General features: G+C 43.3%; 1 protein-coding gene across 2 annotated transcripts in view; it reads left to right on the top strand.

Annotated features, from left to right (window-relative positions):
- The first annotated feature begins 290 nt into the window (after window positions 1-290).
- Window positions 291-15,344, top strand: part of WDR48 (WD repeat domain 48) — a 43,441-nt gene continuing 28,387 nt past the window's right edge. For both annotated transcript variants that reach the window (XM_042954303.1, XM_042954304.1), the window contains exons 1-2: window positions 291-358; window positions 11,864-12,004. In XM_042954303.1, coding sequence (XP_042810237.1) covers window positions 311-358; window positions 11,864-12,004 — 189 coding nt within the window. In that variant the 5' untranslated portion in view covers window positions 291-310. The remainder of the gene's footprint in view (window positions 359-11,863; window positions 12,005-15,344) is intronic.

Here is a 15,344-nt window from a genome sequence, read left to right as displayed (position 1 = left end):
TGGACCTCTGGAGGAGGCATCCCGAACGGAGGGCAGCGCAAGCCATGGTTTAAGGCCACGGAGCTGGAGTCGGACTGCTCCTTCGGCTCAGAAAGCGGCGCTCTTTCCGCCACCACGATACCACACAACGGTTTTTAGGTGCTTCTACCTCACCGGAGAGCCGCCGGCCACACGGACACACAGCATCAGGTGAGCACGAGGCCAGGCCAACTTCGGCTCCACCACCTGCCCTTGGCTAAAGGGGAAGAGGCGGGACATCCGCCCGGTCCCAGACACTTCCGGAAGTGACGTAGGAGTGTCAACATGCAAGATGGCGGCCCATCACCGGCAGAACACGGCAGGGCGGAGGAAAGTGCAGGTATGGGAGCCCCGCTCCTCGACCTCCCGGACGCGGCCTGCGGCCCCGGGCCCACCTCCAACGAGCAGCTGCCTCGGGCCGCGGTCGGCCAGGGTAGCGTCTTGGGGCGAGCGGGACGGGGCGCAGCCAGCGGCGAGGGGTGGGGCCGCGGCGTTAACGGCTTGAGGAAGGGGCGGGGGGCGGCTGGCTGGGCCCGCCTGGCCGGGTCCCAGGACCCTCGGGTGCGCGGTCCGGAGCCCAGGGTTGCGGGTCTGCAGCTCTCTTGTGGGCTTGCGGGATCTGGATGGGCTCGTTCCCCGCCCACCTGCCTCCCCCTTCCCTTGCTTTTCTTCAAAGCGCTCTGCCCTAGCCGCGTCTGAGCAGAGGCCTCCGGGCAATTCCCCGGCGGGCGGCCACGGAGTGGGCTTGTGCGGGGGCGTGGCGGGGCAGCGGGGCGCCCACGGTCCTGCGGGGTTTCTGCGGAGGATTCTGCTCGGGAGCCCCCTGCCTTCCCGACCCTCCCCCTCCCCCCGGAAGCTTTGTCCCTTGTGAGGTGGAAACGACGTGGGAGTGTGCCAGTGTTAGTGGGGAAACGATCATTTTTATGAATTTTTTTCATCTCGTGCATCCTCGAATCTTTCTTTCCTGTTTCTGTAATTTATTCTCGAAGCGTAGAGTTATCCAACCCTTCGGTGTGTGCTTTATGCCTTCGTGAATCCACTTTTATTTTGGGTACGTTTAAGAGTTATTGCTACCTATTATTTTAAACGGTGCGAGGAGTAAAAGCCCTATTACAGGTGTTTGCCTGCAGGTGGATTGTATGTAGGAGTGAAGGTTTGTGTACTTACTCATGAAACATTTCCTGAGCACTTACTTTAGTCCCAAAGATGTGCAAAGAATTGAGCCAGTATAGGAATAAGTAATATGGGACACTGCGTACGTAGATCTACAGGTTGAAATCGAGTATGTAATAGGTAAAAACAAACAAACAAACAAACAAACAAACAAAAAACCCCTTATCTTCAGTAAGGTAACCGTTACTGGCTGTAGGCCATAGTCTTCTGGGCAGTTTACTTGTTTTATTGATCTCATTGATCAATGCAGGGTCCTGAGTTAGAATCTACAACTACTCACCCTGTTAGGTGATTTTTAAGTGCACCAGTAATGGGATTATATAACCCCAGCATCCAAGCCAGGTGGGTGAGAATGACTGCTCCTGACTAAAATGCAACTCAAAATTGTCTTAATTGTATTCTAGACACTGGAGTGGTACACCATAAGGTAGTAAATAAAGGAGAGTTAATCAGCCACCTCATTTTCTTGTATTTAAATTTAAAAAGCAATATAAGGGTGCCTGGGTGGCTCAGTCAGTTAAGTGTCTGACTTCAGCTCAGGCCATGATCTCACAGTTCATGGATTTGAGCCCTCCATCAGGCTCTCTGCTGTTAGCACAGAGCCTGTTTTGGATTTTCTGCCCCCACCCCCGCTTGCTCACTCACTCTCTCTCTCTCTCTCTCTCTCTCTCTGTCTTTCTCTCAAAAATAAGCATTTAAAAAATTAAAAAGCAATATAAAAGTGCAAGATGAGGAAATGTAAATTCACCACAGTGTGTATGGAAAAACTGAATGTTTTAATAAGCTGAATGTGAGCCATCACATGTTTAACGAGGGAGATAATTCCATTCTTTGCTGATCAGAGTACAAAACTACAGTTTGGGGGCCAGCACTTAGTACGTTGTTCTTGATAGGTCTAGCCATCAGATTGGTGAAGTAACCTAAAACTATTTCCTACGAAGAGCATTCAGAAGAGCTAAGATTAGTCTGATGAAGAGAATCTTCCGTGAATCTTATTAGCTGCTTTCAGAATTTGTCCCCAAGAGACAGAACCAATGTGAGAAGCTACAGAGACTGATTTTATCTCAACGTGAGGGAGAACTTTTATTTATGGAAGTGGTTTTTTTTTTTTTTTTTTTTAACTAGTGCCTGTTTGTTGCCAAAGAACCCCACAAAACAATATAAAGGTAAAGGTGATAATTGTCCTCTACTCTTCAAAGAATGCTACTTTGGACCATGTGATATATAATCCTAGACCAGTTTTTGTTTGTTTGTTTGTTTGTTTTACTCTGTGTGCTGTTGGCACGTTGGGCTGCATGATTCTTTATTGGGGGGGTGGGTTTATCCTATGCATTGTAGGTTGTTTTGCATTATCCTGGCTTCTGTCTACTAGATGTTAACATCTTCCCGGTTTCAACGACCAAAAATGACTAGATACTTTCAAATGTCCCCTGGAGGGCAAAATTGCCCCTGGTTGAAGACCAATGTTCTGGGGCGCCTGGGTGGCTCAGTCGGTTGAGCGTCCGACTTCAGCCCAGGTCATGATCTCACGGTCCGTGAGTTCGAGCCCCGCGTCGGGCTCTGTGCTGACAGCTCGGAGCCCGGAGCCTGTTTCAGATTCTGTGTCTCCCTCTCTCTCTGACCCTCCCCTGCTCATGCTCTGTCTCTCTCTGTCTCAAAAGTAAATAAACATTAAAAAAATTAAAAAAAAAGAAAACCAATGTTCTATACCTCCTTGTGCGTGTGTACCCAACTTATGTGATTTTTTTTTGTTCTAAATGTCATAATATTTGTTTAGTGTCTTGCTGTTTGTCAAAATTTTAAATACACATTCCCATTGACCCAGCAATTCCTCGTCTGTTTTACAAAAGTACAGGAGCGCCTGGGTGGTTCAGTCGGTTAAGTGTCTGACTTCGGCTCAGGTCATGATCTCGTGGTTTGTGAGTTTGAGCACCACATCGGGCTCTGTGCTGACAACTGTGAGCCTGGAGCCTGCTTTGGATTCTGTGTCTCCCTCTTTCTGTGCCCCTCCCTTGCTCACATTGTCTGTCTGTCTCTCTCAAAAATAAACATTAAAAATATTTTAAAAAAACAAGCGCATATGCATATATCTTTCTCTGGTTGTGCTAGCGGGTTTATTTTTGGAATGCTGTCATTGTGAAAAAAATCTAAATGTCTATCGGTAGTCACTTGGCAGGTAACTTAGGTACAGTATGTAGTGGATTAATCTATAGTTGTTAAAAAGACAAGTTCAGTCTGTATTACTAAAAAGGAAAAGTGTCCAGAAGTAAAAAAAAATAAGTCAACATTACATAGTCCCATTTCCACAAGGAAATAATGTATTTCAAAAGTCTGAAAAGCTATTAACAGTGATTATCTCTATGTTTTAGATTATGTGATTATGGGTAAGGCAGGAAATGGGATATCTTTTATTTTAAAATATGTATTAACTTTTATATTTTTGAGCTTTTTAAAACATTCTTTGTTCTCATAAAATCTTTCCATTTTGGAAAACATATATATGGCTACATAAATATATTGTGCCTCTTGGCTGTCTGTGTCTTGTACCAAGAGGCAGTAGCCCTGAGCTTCGTGATTAAATTGTAGGCCAAAAAGAACCTTGAGACTTATAATATTGATAAATAGACAGTAGAGAGGGGTCCAAACATACTGCTTATTAATTATAGACATAATGAAGAATGAACACGTCTTACCATTTTCAACTTCTAAAAAGCCTGAAAGTGAGTATGAGGGGTAGGGGTGGATTTGTGATTGGCAAAAACATTATCAGACTATCAAATTGGTGAATTCAGATATATGATGCAGATTTTTTTCCTGGTAAAGTATCAAAGCAAGTCATTTCACTCCCTGGTGGTCCCTTGGTGTTACGATTTTCCAAAACCTGAGTCTTTTGGTTGGCTCGCATATGCGTGCGCCCTCTCTCTCTCTACCCCCCCCCCCCCCATCTCTCCATCTTCCCTTCAACAATGACCTTTTTCCTCACTTGCTTCAGAATTCTTGGGGTGAGGTTGTCACTACTATTACTGGTTTAGGAGAAACAACAATGCTGACTATGCCATAGTACTCAGTGATGGTTCAAACATATAAATACTCGGCCTTCCATTAACAGGAGGACTCTTCTCCTTGGAAATGACCCCAAATCCAAGTTAATCCGGCTCCCATAATAGAAGATATGTATTGGCTCATGTAAATGAAAACTCAAGAGGTAGTCCTAGTTTCATGCAAATCTTGAACCAGCAGGCTCACTGTGACTCTCTAACCTAAGAAACTTGACCATCGGGCTGCTTAGGAGTTCTCTTCGATTCCCAAACTCCCAGCTTTGGCCTTTCCACTTGGTGGCTGTCCCATCCCAAGCCTCATGTCCTTTCACACAGTATCCAAGATTACAGTGTCTTAAGTAGCTCCTGTACATTTTTTCTTCTAGGATTTGCTTGCCTTAAGGAAAGTATTAGGAGCAGAAATGGGGAATGGAGAGGCAACCAACCAAGTTCTCTTCTATCAGTACTTACCTTCTTTCTCTGCTAAATATTGAGTTATTCCAGACCTATTCAAAGGTAGTGTGGGTCCTTACTTCTGAGTCTGAGTCCCAGTTTTGGGTTGGTTGTTTAATCTTTGAGACTTTTTAAAAGAAGTACAGTGAATCCAAATCCTGGCTTCTCAAGGAAAGACCCTTACAAATTAGCCAGATGTCCAAGATGAGTTACTTTTTATACAGGATGGATAGTAAAAAAAAAAAAAAAAAAATTGTACCACTGTGGCATCCGTTGGAACAGAGGTCAATAAACTTTTTCTCTAAGGGATCAGATGGTAAGTATTTTAGGCTTTGCAGGCCACATTACTGTGTCATAGCCACTCAACTCAGCCATTGTATATGTGGCTGTGAAAGCAGCCACAGGATTGAGCAGGGAAAACAGATGTGAGAATTACTGAAACTTGGCCAGTTTTTCTTGGCCAGATTTGACCTGATGTAACCTGGATAGCTGGAAGTATCCTTCCACAAAAGAGCTGTGTGATTCCACTTACAGATTGTTTTAGAACAGACAAAACTAACCTATGGTGAAAAAAAGTGAGCTCTAGATTGCCTAGAAATGGCACGTAGAGGTTGGGAAGCAGAGGAGGGAGCTTCCTAGGGTGGTAATGATGTTCTGTATGTCTTCGTAGGGGTTTATGTTATACAGATACATGCGTTTGTCAGAAGTATCTGTGTACCCTTAAGATTTCTACATTTCGTTGTATGTAAATTTTACCTTAAAAAAGGAACCACTAAAAAAAAAGCCATAAATAAATAATGGAGTCTAGACAGTGATATACACGTTGAAGTACTTAGGGGGAAGCGATGTTGATGATGTGCAACTTATTTTGAAACGCATTGAAAATAGCAGATCAGATGGCTGGATGGGTATGAGATAAAGCAAACATAAACAGTGTTCATTGTAGAACAGATGTGGGTATACAGACATTGGCTGTGTAATTCTTTCGATTTTTATATGTGTTTGAAATTTCTGTAAGATAATGTGGGGAGAAATAAGTTTCAGATGTAAAAAATGGTTAGTGGTGAGCAGTGGAGGGGGAAGTGAAATTTTAGTGGTGGTGGCCAGAGAAGGCCTTGCTGAGAGGCTGACTTTTGAGTAAGGAGCTGAAGGAAATGAGATTGCCATCTGGGAGAGCATTCCAGGGAGAACGTCAAATGCGGAAGTCCCGAGTGGGAATGTGCCTGGCCTGCTTGTGGAGTGCTCGAGATGCCTTTGTGGCTGGCATGGAATGAGTGAGGGAAGAAGAGCAGGTGATGAGATCAGAGAGGTCGTTGCAGGCCAGATCTTTTAGGAGCGCTGCAGGTCATAGGGAGGGCTTTGGCTTTTACACTGAGCGAGCTGGGAAGCCCTGGCGAATTTGGAGTAGAGGAATATACATGATGTATCTGTGTTTTAACAGGACCAGCCTGGCGGCTATATTTAGAGCAGGGGCAGAGCAGGGGGACCAAGAGCTGTTCAAGAAACCCGGGTGGGGGTGGGTAGGGACTGGGTGGCTCAGTCGGTCAAACTTAAACGTCCAGCTCTTGATTTGGGCTCCAGTTGTGACCTCACGGGTTCGCTGGGTCGAGCCCCGCATCGGGGAGGGGGGAGCACCGGCACACAGCGCAGAGCCTGCTTGGGATTCTCTCTCCCTCAGAATGAATAAATGAACAGGAAAACAAAAAGAAATCCAGACGCTGTGTGATAGTGGCTCCACACGGGGTGGTGAGAAGTAGTTAAATTTTGCAAGACTAGACTTGCTGACAGGATGTGAGATGAGACAAATTGAATTAACCATGGCACCAAGGTTTTTGGCCCGAGCGACTGGAAGAATGGAGTTGCCGTTAACGCCTCTCAGTGAGGAAGACTGGGAAAAACTAGTTTGGAGAGGACTGTTAGGAGCGTGGTTTGGGCAATGGCACGATTAAGATGCCTGTTAGACATCCAGCTGGAGGTGAGTTAATGCACACTGTGGGGGGGGGGGGCGGGGTGCAGGGTAATAGTTCAGAGTGCCTCCATTGTAAGCCTGAAATGCCGCAGGCACCCCTTCTTTTCTTAAAAAGATTGTGAATTTTGTACTTATTACATGATACGTCTATATTTGTTTTCACATAAAAAATTGTTACTGTGATAGGCAGAATCCCCCCTCCCCCAGCAAATGCCCATGCCCTAATCCCTGGAATTTGTGAATATGTTATGTTGCATGATAAAAAGGACTTTGCAGATGTAATTAAGGTTACAGACCTTAAAGGGGGGATTATCCTGGATTATCCCAGCGGGCCCAATTTAATTATGTGATCCTTTAAAAACAGAGAGTGTTCTCCCACTGGACGCAGAAGTCAGATTTGAGGCACGAGAGAGTCCCTCTTTTGCAGGAGAGGGCGCGTAGAAAGTTTGAGAAGGATTGCAAGCATCCTCTAGGAGCAAGGATGGACCCCTGGCTGACCGCCAGCAAGGAAACGGCCTGCAGGCCTGCAACTTGAATTAGCTTAGAAGCCAACTGTCCTAGAGCCTCGGAGAAGGAACAGACCAATCAAATTTTGACCAATCAGTTTAGACTTTTTGAGAGACCCTAAGCGGAGGACCTACCCAAGCTCATCCTGGACTTCTGACCTTCAGAACTGTGAAATAATAAATGGGAATTGTTTGAAACCACTAAATGTGTAGTAATGTATATCTCAGCGATAGAAAACGAATCTGATTATCTTGAAGTAAAATAATCAAGGATAGTGTTTCCTCTGCCCTCTGGCACATTACCAAATACTCTAGGGGTATTACCACATGAAGTTTAGTGGATCGTCCCCACTCTGATTTCTTTGTTTTGGGTCCCACAAGTTAATCAAACAGTGCTTACTTATTGAGCCAGCTACAAATACTTACAGTGTAGTCTGGCTGGGTACTTACTGCTAGGGCACTGCCCTAGTCTTCTTCCTGTCAGTCCCTTTACATGTCTCTTCCAAAATGTATAGTTCCTACCGAAGGTCTATCTTCCCATTCCTTGCAGAGTTCTTACAGTACCCTCTGCTCCTTGCCTTGCCCTTTTTTTTTTTTTTTTTTTTTTTTTTTTTAAGATATGAGTCTTCATCTTCTCTGCCTTTGCTTGTACTCTTGACTCTGTCTAAATGAGTTTTTCCAGGACTTTGTTCGCTCATTCATTGCTTCTGTCTCCAGTACCTTCTGCTTTTCTCTTTCTTTTACTTCCATCTCATCTGCCTGCACAGCTTGCCTGTATCCTGCAGGGGGAGGGCAGCCAATGTCACTTAACTTGCTGTGACTTATATTCTCTAGCTCCAGCCCCCGCTAGAGTGAAAGCTCCAAGCGGACTTTGTGCTTGCTCACAAGATCCTCAGCATTTAGAATCGAGCCTGGCCACCGGTGGATGCCTCATCCGTGTTTGTTAAAAGACCTGAATCCTGTTTTCCTGATCTCTACAGCCAGTATTTTTTTTCTTTAACAACAAGGTTTTACTGTAATAGGTCTTGGAGCATTGCAGTGTGTATAGTTCATGTTGATTCTTTAATGACCACCTAGGACGGATGTGCCGTAATTTACCAAGTCATTTCCTTTTTGAAGATCCCACCTCTGTTTTGTCCATCATACTGAAATTTACTAAAAAAAATAATAGCAGTTAAAAAATAGTGAAGGAGGTATTACAAAAGGAAACAAAAGGGCAAAGGTCGATAATATAGAATAAAAGATGAAGGATCAGTTTGAAAGTTCCAACATCTGGGGAGCCTGGGTGGCTCAGTAGGTTGAGCGTCCAACTTCAGTTCAGGGCATGATCTCGCAGTTTGTGGGTTCGAGCCCCGCGTCGGGCTCTGTGCTGACAGCTCGGAGCCTGGAGCCTGCTTCAGATTCTGTGTGTCTGTCTCTGCCCCTCCTCCACTCCTGTGCTTGCTCGCTCTCTCTCTCTCTCTCTCTCTCAAAAACAGACATTTTTTAAAAATTAAAAAAAAGAAAGTTCCAACATCTGATTGATGGGAATTTAAGAAGGAGCAAAGGAAGCAAAGATCATTATTAATGACTTGATACAAGAAAGTTTCTCAGAGCCGAAGTGCCACAAGTTTCTAGATTGAAAGGGCTTTCTCAAAGCATAGGAAACTTAATGATAAAAGGAAAAAAAGGGAAATATGGAGTGTGGTAGGAACCACGGGAGAAGTAAGTAGGGTAAGTGATGAAGGAGATCAGGGGATGCCTTTCGGAAGAGGTGACCTTTCTGCTGAGACATGGAGGGCCAGGGTGAGCCAGACAAGATAAAAGCAGATAAAAGCCGGGGGGCGGGGGGGCGGTATTCCTGTGGGTGTTGTAGACTCAGGGGATCTTCTTGGCACAGTCAACAGTAAAAGAGTTTGTTGTATCGGAGGAACAGAAAGGAGTTTGGGGTGACTCTCATGAAAGACGCTGGGGGGAGTTAGTTAGAGGTGAGTGTGAAGGCACAGGATAGATCCAAAGCACGTGAGGAATTTGGACTTTCAATGCAGTGAAAAATCTTTGGAAGGCTTCAACAGAGAAGTGCCATGATTTTATTTTAAAATGTCTCTTATGAGTCACGACTATATATATTTCTTGCCCTTGGGCTCTGATAGATATCCTTGTATCTCTATGTTAAATTATCTCTCTCTCTCTCTCTCTTTTTTTTCAATTTAAGCTCATTCGCAAATTTCTATTACAATTACTTGTACCCAAAAGACAGTCTTGTTGTCTTTGTGCATACAACCCTGGCCTGTTTTGTGACTTTATTTATGCGTTTGCTGGCCGTTTTCTTTTCTTTTTTAAAAATTTCCCCTTTGTGATGTTTGTTCCTCTTTCTGTTAAGGAGTTTGACTTTTTCTTACTGTTTTGTAAGGATGCTTAGTATGTTCTCAAGAGTGAACTTTTGTTTTTCATATCTGTTTCATTATTCTCCCAGTGAGATGTTTGCCTTTTAACCTTACTCCTATTATTTTTTGACATTCAGGGTGGTTTTTTTCCTAAATAACAGCTGTATTGAGATAAAATTTACAAGTTCACCCTGCTAAAGTATACAATTTAGAGCTTTTTTGGAAACTCCCAACACTGTGCATTGATCACCTAGTTCAGAACATTTTATCACCCCGGAAAGAAACATCATACCTGTTAGTAGTCACCCCCATTTTCCTCTCCTCTAAGCCCCTGGCAACCCTAATCTGCTTTCTTTCTCTGTAGATTGATTTACCTGTCTGGATGTTTCGTATAAATAGAATAAAATAGGTGGCCTTTTGTAACTGGTCTCTTTAACTTAGCCTAATAATGTTTTTAAGATTCTGGCTGTGTCCATAAGCTATGTCAATACTTCCCTGCTTTTTATGGCTGAATAATACTCCGTTGCACAGATATACCACATTTTGTCTCTCCATCCGTCAGTTGGTGGACATTTGAGTCGTTTCCACTTTTTGGCTGTTGTGAATAATGCTGTTGTGAACAGTTGTGTACACACGCAAGGTATAGACTTGTGTTTGGTCATAGCCGCGTTGGCCTTTTTCTTTGAAAAGATTACCCTGTTGCTTTTCATGTTAGCAGAACCTTCTCTGTCTAGAGATTATAAATATTTGCCTGTCTTTTTAAAAAGTATTTTTATGATTAAATTGTTAAATTTCAATCTTTAGTTCATATAAAAATTCATTTTGGTTTCAGATTTGGAGAAAGGATATAATTATTCCCGGTGGAATCACTAGATGCTCCTAGATAATTTATTAAATGACTTCTCATGCCCTCATTCATTTGACATACTATGTTTATAGGAAAAATTAAAAATTTATAACAGGAAAATATGTTTCCAAATGTTGTTTCATTCTAGTGATCCTTTTTTCCATATTCCCGTGGTGGTACTCCATTGTAATTCTAGTAGCTTTACAATAATACCTCTTAAGATCTCTAAAGAATATCTTTTCATTTTTAAAAATGACTGGGTATTCCCTCAGAGACAGTATACTGTATGTACTTTGTCTTCTAGGAAGAAATCTGACAGGATTCTGACCAAAGTTGGGCTAAATTCACAAATTTAGGCAAGAATTACTAATTTTGAATCTTCCCGTACGGCATGTCTCCTCTATTCAAGTCGTTCTTTTACATACCTTGTCCTGCCGATTATGTGTCTTCCTTGCAAAATATATTTCTGGGTATTCATTCTTGTTCCTATTGTAGGTACCTCCCCCCCAATTTTGTCTTCACTGGTTATTTCATTAGATTAGAAACATTTCGCTTTTGGCTGCCTTTTTCTTAGTTGTAATTGCTTTTGGTTGATTCTCCTGGGTTTTCACAGTGATCAGACAGGTTACCGACGGCGGCGAAGTAAGGCAAGGTACTCTGAAGGAGGGGGTTAGTGTATTACAGGAACACAAAACCTCACTTTGTTTGGCAGGTCAGACGAGGCCTTTCGAGGAAGCGTCATCTAAACACGTGTAAAGACTGCGGCAGAGTAGGAAGGAGAGCTTCCACACAGAGGGGCCGGGGCACCGATGGTCTGGAGGCACGGTGTGTAAGAACCACGAGCAGGGGGCGCCTGGGTGGCGCAGTTGGTTAAGCGTCCGACTTCAGCCAGGTCACGATCTCGCGGTCCATGAGTTCGAGCCCCGCGTCAGGCTCTGGGCTGATGGCTCGGAGCTTGGAGCCTGTTTCCGATTCTGTGTCTCCCTCTCTCTCTGCCCCTCCCCCGTTCATGCTCTGTCTCTCTCTGTCCCAAAAATAAATTAAAAAAACGTTGAAAAAAAAAAAAAAAAAAAAAAAGAACCACGAGCAGAGTGTGCAAAGATGGGTGGCAGGAGAGATGAAGAAGGCACTGGAGACCAGTAGAGGAGTTCGGGTCAAATCACGGGTCTAGGAGGGTGAGCAACTGAAGAGGTTTTTGAGCAGCGGTGAGACACGTTCCAGTTTATAACTGCTTTGTAGAAAGTGGATTCGAGAGACAAGACTGGGGAAGAGTCTGGTTAGGAAGTTGCGGGAAGTTAGCTTCATTCGTGCTTATCCTGGACTCGGCTGTTACGGGTGTCATTCTTCTCCACTCCTCAGCGTCTCAGCGGGTTGAAAAATAAGTTTTATATTGGGAAACAAGGGATTTTGAATTTCAGATTGGCCACGAGTAGCCTACATATTATCGCATGTCTTGCAACTTTATGAAAAGCAAATTTGGACGTATTTCTCAGGTTTCCTATGTTATTCGAGATGAAGTAGAGAAGTACAATCGAAATGGAGTCAATGCCCTGCAGCTGGATCCAGCACTGAACAGACTTTTCACGGCCGGTCGAGACTCCATCATAAGAATATGGAGTGTCAATCAGCACAAGGTAAGGCAGGGATTGAGTTTCACATTTCACATTTACCCAGTGAATTGTAGTCTGTCCAAGTGGCACCTTTCACAGTTTCAGACTTAATCTCTGAGCAGTGAGGTATTTGCTACACTGCAACCAGAATTCTGTAAGCCTCTGAGAAAACACCCGTAGGAGAGTATTCAAAAGTGTTTTAGCTAAGGTGGGGACTCCATAAACTAGGTGTGTGATAAGAGCTGTCTCCTACAAAAGAACAGAGAGATTTGTCTGGTAGGAGGATTACTCTCAACAGTTTATTTTTCTGTTTTAAGTATGTTTCCCAAAAGCTTCTTGGCAACCCTTGTCAGTGCTTTAAAAAAAAAAAAAAAAAAGGTCGAATATGCTTTTACATTTATAATTAATCTTGAACAAACATTTGGTTTCTTTATTGAAAAGTGAGTAGGGTACCCCCCAAAAAATCAATAGGCCTCATTAGTTAATAGAAAGTCGATAGAAAAATATAAAGACAACATGTTCCACTTCTTCGGGAGATTGAAGGTCTGTTTTCTTAAACAGGGAACAGGACTTAAATCTATGTAAAGACAAATCCCCAGTCAGATGGAAAGGAACTGTTCCTGTATTTTGTTTGAATGCATGTATTGTCTATGACATCGAAAGGAAGATTCAGGGAAGGAGAAGGAGCATTTAGAGCCCCTAGCCATGTACCAGACAGTCTTAGCACTTTCCTATCCAGTGTGGTTTTAACTCTCACATCAACCTTCAGGGCAGCTGTTATGATTCATTTTCATCGCTGGGAAGATAGGCTCAGAGAAGCCCATGCTTAAATAGCTAGTAGGCGACAGAGAATTAGAGCACAGTTTAACTTCAGAACCCTGGTGCTTGACCTTGTAGTTTTAAAAGTCCGTGTCTCTCTAGCAAGCTTTGCAAGTCTGATGTGCAGTCTGAAAAAGAGCCACTACTTTGCACGGTTGCTGGATAATGTTTCTTTAAGTGGACTTTGGTCCTGTGGGTTTTGAATTTTGTAACCAACGGAAACAGTGGTGGCCCGGTGTCAGAAACATAGAAACTAAGAAAATAGGACTTTGAAATGCTTTTTGGAACTCACATTTGAATTGGAATGTCACCATTCTGGGAACTTACAGTATTTCAAGCAAATTACGGAAAACATTCACAAGAGTTTAAGCCTGGAAGAATAAATATTGTTAAAATGTCAATACTACCCAAAGCTATCTATTTTGGTTCAATGCAATCCCAATCAAAATTGCACCAGCATTCTTCTCGAAGCTAGAACAAGCAATCCTAAAATTTGTATGGAACCACAAAAGACTCCAAATAGCCAAAGTAATTTTGAAGAAGAAGACCAAAGCAGGAGGCATCACAATCCCAGACTTTAGCCTCTACTACAAAGCTGTAATCATCAAGACAGCATGGTATTGGCACAAAAACAGACACATAGACCAATGGAATAGAATAGAAACCCCAGAACTAGACCCACAAAAGTATGGCCAACTAATCTTTGACAAAGCAGGAAAGAATATCCAGTGGAAAAAAGACATTCTCTTTAATAAATGGTGCTGGGAGAACTGGACAGCAACATGCAGAAGGATGAAACTAGACCACTTTCTTACATCACAAAATAAACTCAAAATGGATAAAGGACCTGAATGTGAGACAGGAAACCATCAAAATCCTAGAGGAGAAAGCAGGAAAAAACCTCTCTGACCTCAGCCGCAGCAGTTTCTTACTTGACACGTCCCCAAAGGCAAGGGAATTAAAAACAAAAATGAACTATTGGGACCTCATGAAGATAAAAAGCTTCTGCACTGCCAAGGAAACAATCAACAAAACTAAAAGACAACCGACGGATTGGGAAAAGATATTTGCAAATGACATATAGGACAAAGGGCTAGTATCCAAAAATCTGTAAAGAGCTCACCAAACTCCACACCTGAAAAACAAATAATCCAGTGAAGAAATGGGCAGAAAACATGAATAGACACTTCTCTAAAGAAGACCTCCAGATGGCCAACAGGCACATGAAAAGATGCTCAACGTCGCTCCTCATCAGGGAAATATAAATCAGAACCACACTCAGATACCACCCCATGCCAGAGTGGCTCATATGAACAAATCAGGAGACTATAGATGCTGGCGAGGATATGGAGAAACCAGAACCCTCTTGCATCATTAGTGGGAATGCAAACTGGTGCAGCTGCTCTGGAAAACAGTGTGGAGGTTCCTCAAAAAATTAAAAATAGATCTACCCTATGACCCAGCAATAGCACTGCTAGGAATTTACCCAAGGGATACAGGAGTGCTGAGGCATGGGGGCACTTGTACCCCAATGTTTATAGCAGCACTTTCAACAATAGCCAAATGATGGAAAGAGCCTAAATGTCCATCAACTGACGAATGGATAAAGAAGAGGTGGTTTATATACACAATGGAATACTACTTGGCAATGAGAAAGAATGAAATATGGCCTTTTGTAGCAATGTGGATGGAACTGGAGAGTGTTATGCTAAGTGAATTAAGTCAGAGAGAGAAAGACAGATACCATATTTTTTCACTCTTATGTGGATCCTGAGAAACTTAACAGAAGACCATGGGGGGAGGGGAAGGAAAAAAAACAGTTAGAGGGGGAGGGAGCCAAAACATAAGAGACTCTTAAAAACTGAGAACTGAGGGTTGATGGGGGGTGGGAGGGAGGGGAGGGTGGGTGATGGGTACTGAGGAGGGCACCTGTTGGGATGAGCCGTGGGTGTTGTATGGAAGCCAATTTGACAATAAATTTCATATTTAAAAAAAAAAAAAAGTTTAAGCCTGAAAGAATCTAGAAAACCTACCCATCCTGCCCTTAGACATCTTTTTTCCGGTCTTCATTTTACAACGAGACTGAGTAGCATCACTTGTCAGATAGACTTGTAGAGAACTGTTCTCTTCCCCCTTGAAGTGTTGTGTGTAGCATGTAATGAAATACTGTTCTTTAACTCCTGGTAATTAAGCCAAGAGAGAGGAGTGGAAGAATCTCAAGTTACTGAATTGATACGGTAGCATGGGGAATACTCTTATAGCCTTCTGAAGGACTGTACATACCATGAGGAAGACATTAATTCAGAAAGTCAAAATAGCAGTAGGGGGTTAGGCTGGGCTCCTCTCCGCTTTCATCAGCCTCATTTTCATATCTGTGTCTGTGGTGAGCCTTCACCACCACTGATTCAGACGCCGCCAGCCTGCAGATCTGCTCACGTCCTGTCCTAGGAAACCCCTGCCTGCAGCGCTCTGTGTCACGTGCGGTGCCTAGCCCAGATCTTGTTGCCTTCACTCACTCGAGGCGTAAAAAGTAAGCATTTGCCCT

The sequence above is a fragment of the Panthera leo genome, chromosome C2 (assembly GCF_018350215.1).
Source record: "Panthera leo isolate Ple1 chromosome C2, P.leo_Ple1_pat1.1, whole genome shotgun sequence".
NCBI lineage: Eukaryota > Metazoa > Chordata > Mammalia > Carnivora > Felidae > Panthera > Panthera leo.
Note: the sequence above shows the minus strand (reverse complement) of the source record. Positions and strands in the feature narration are given on the sequence as shown.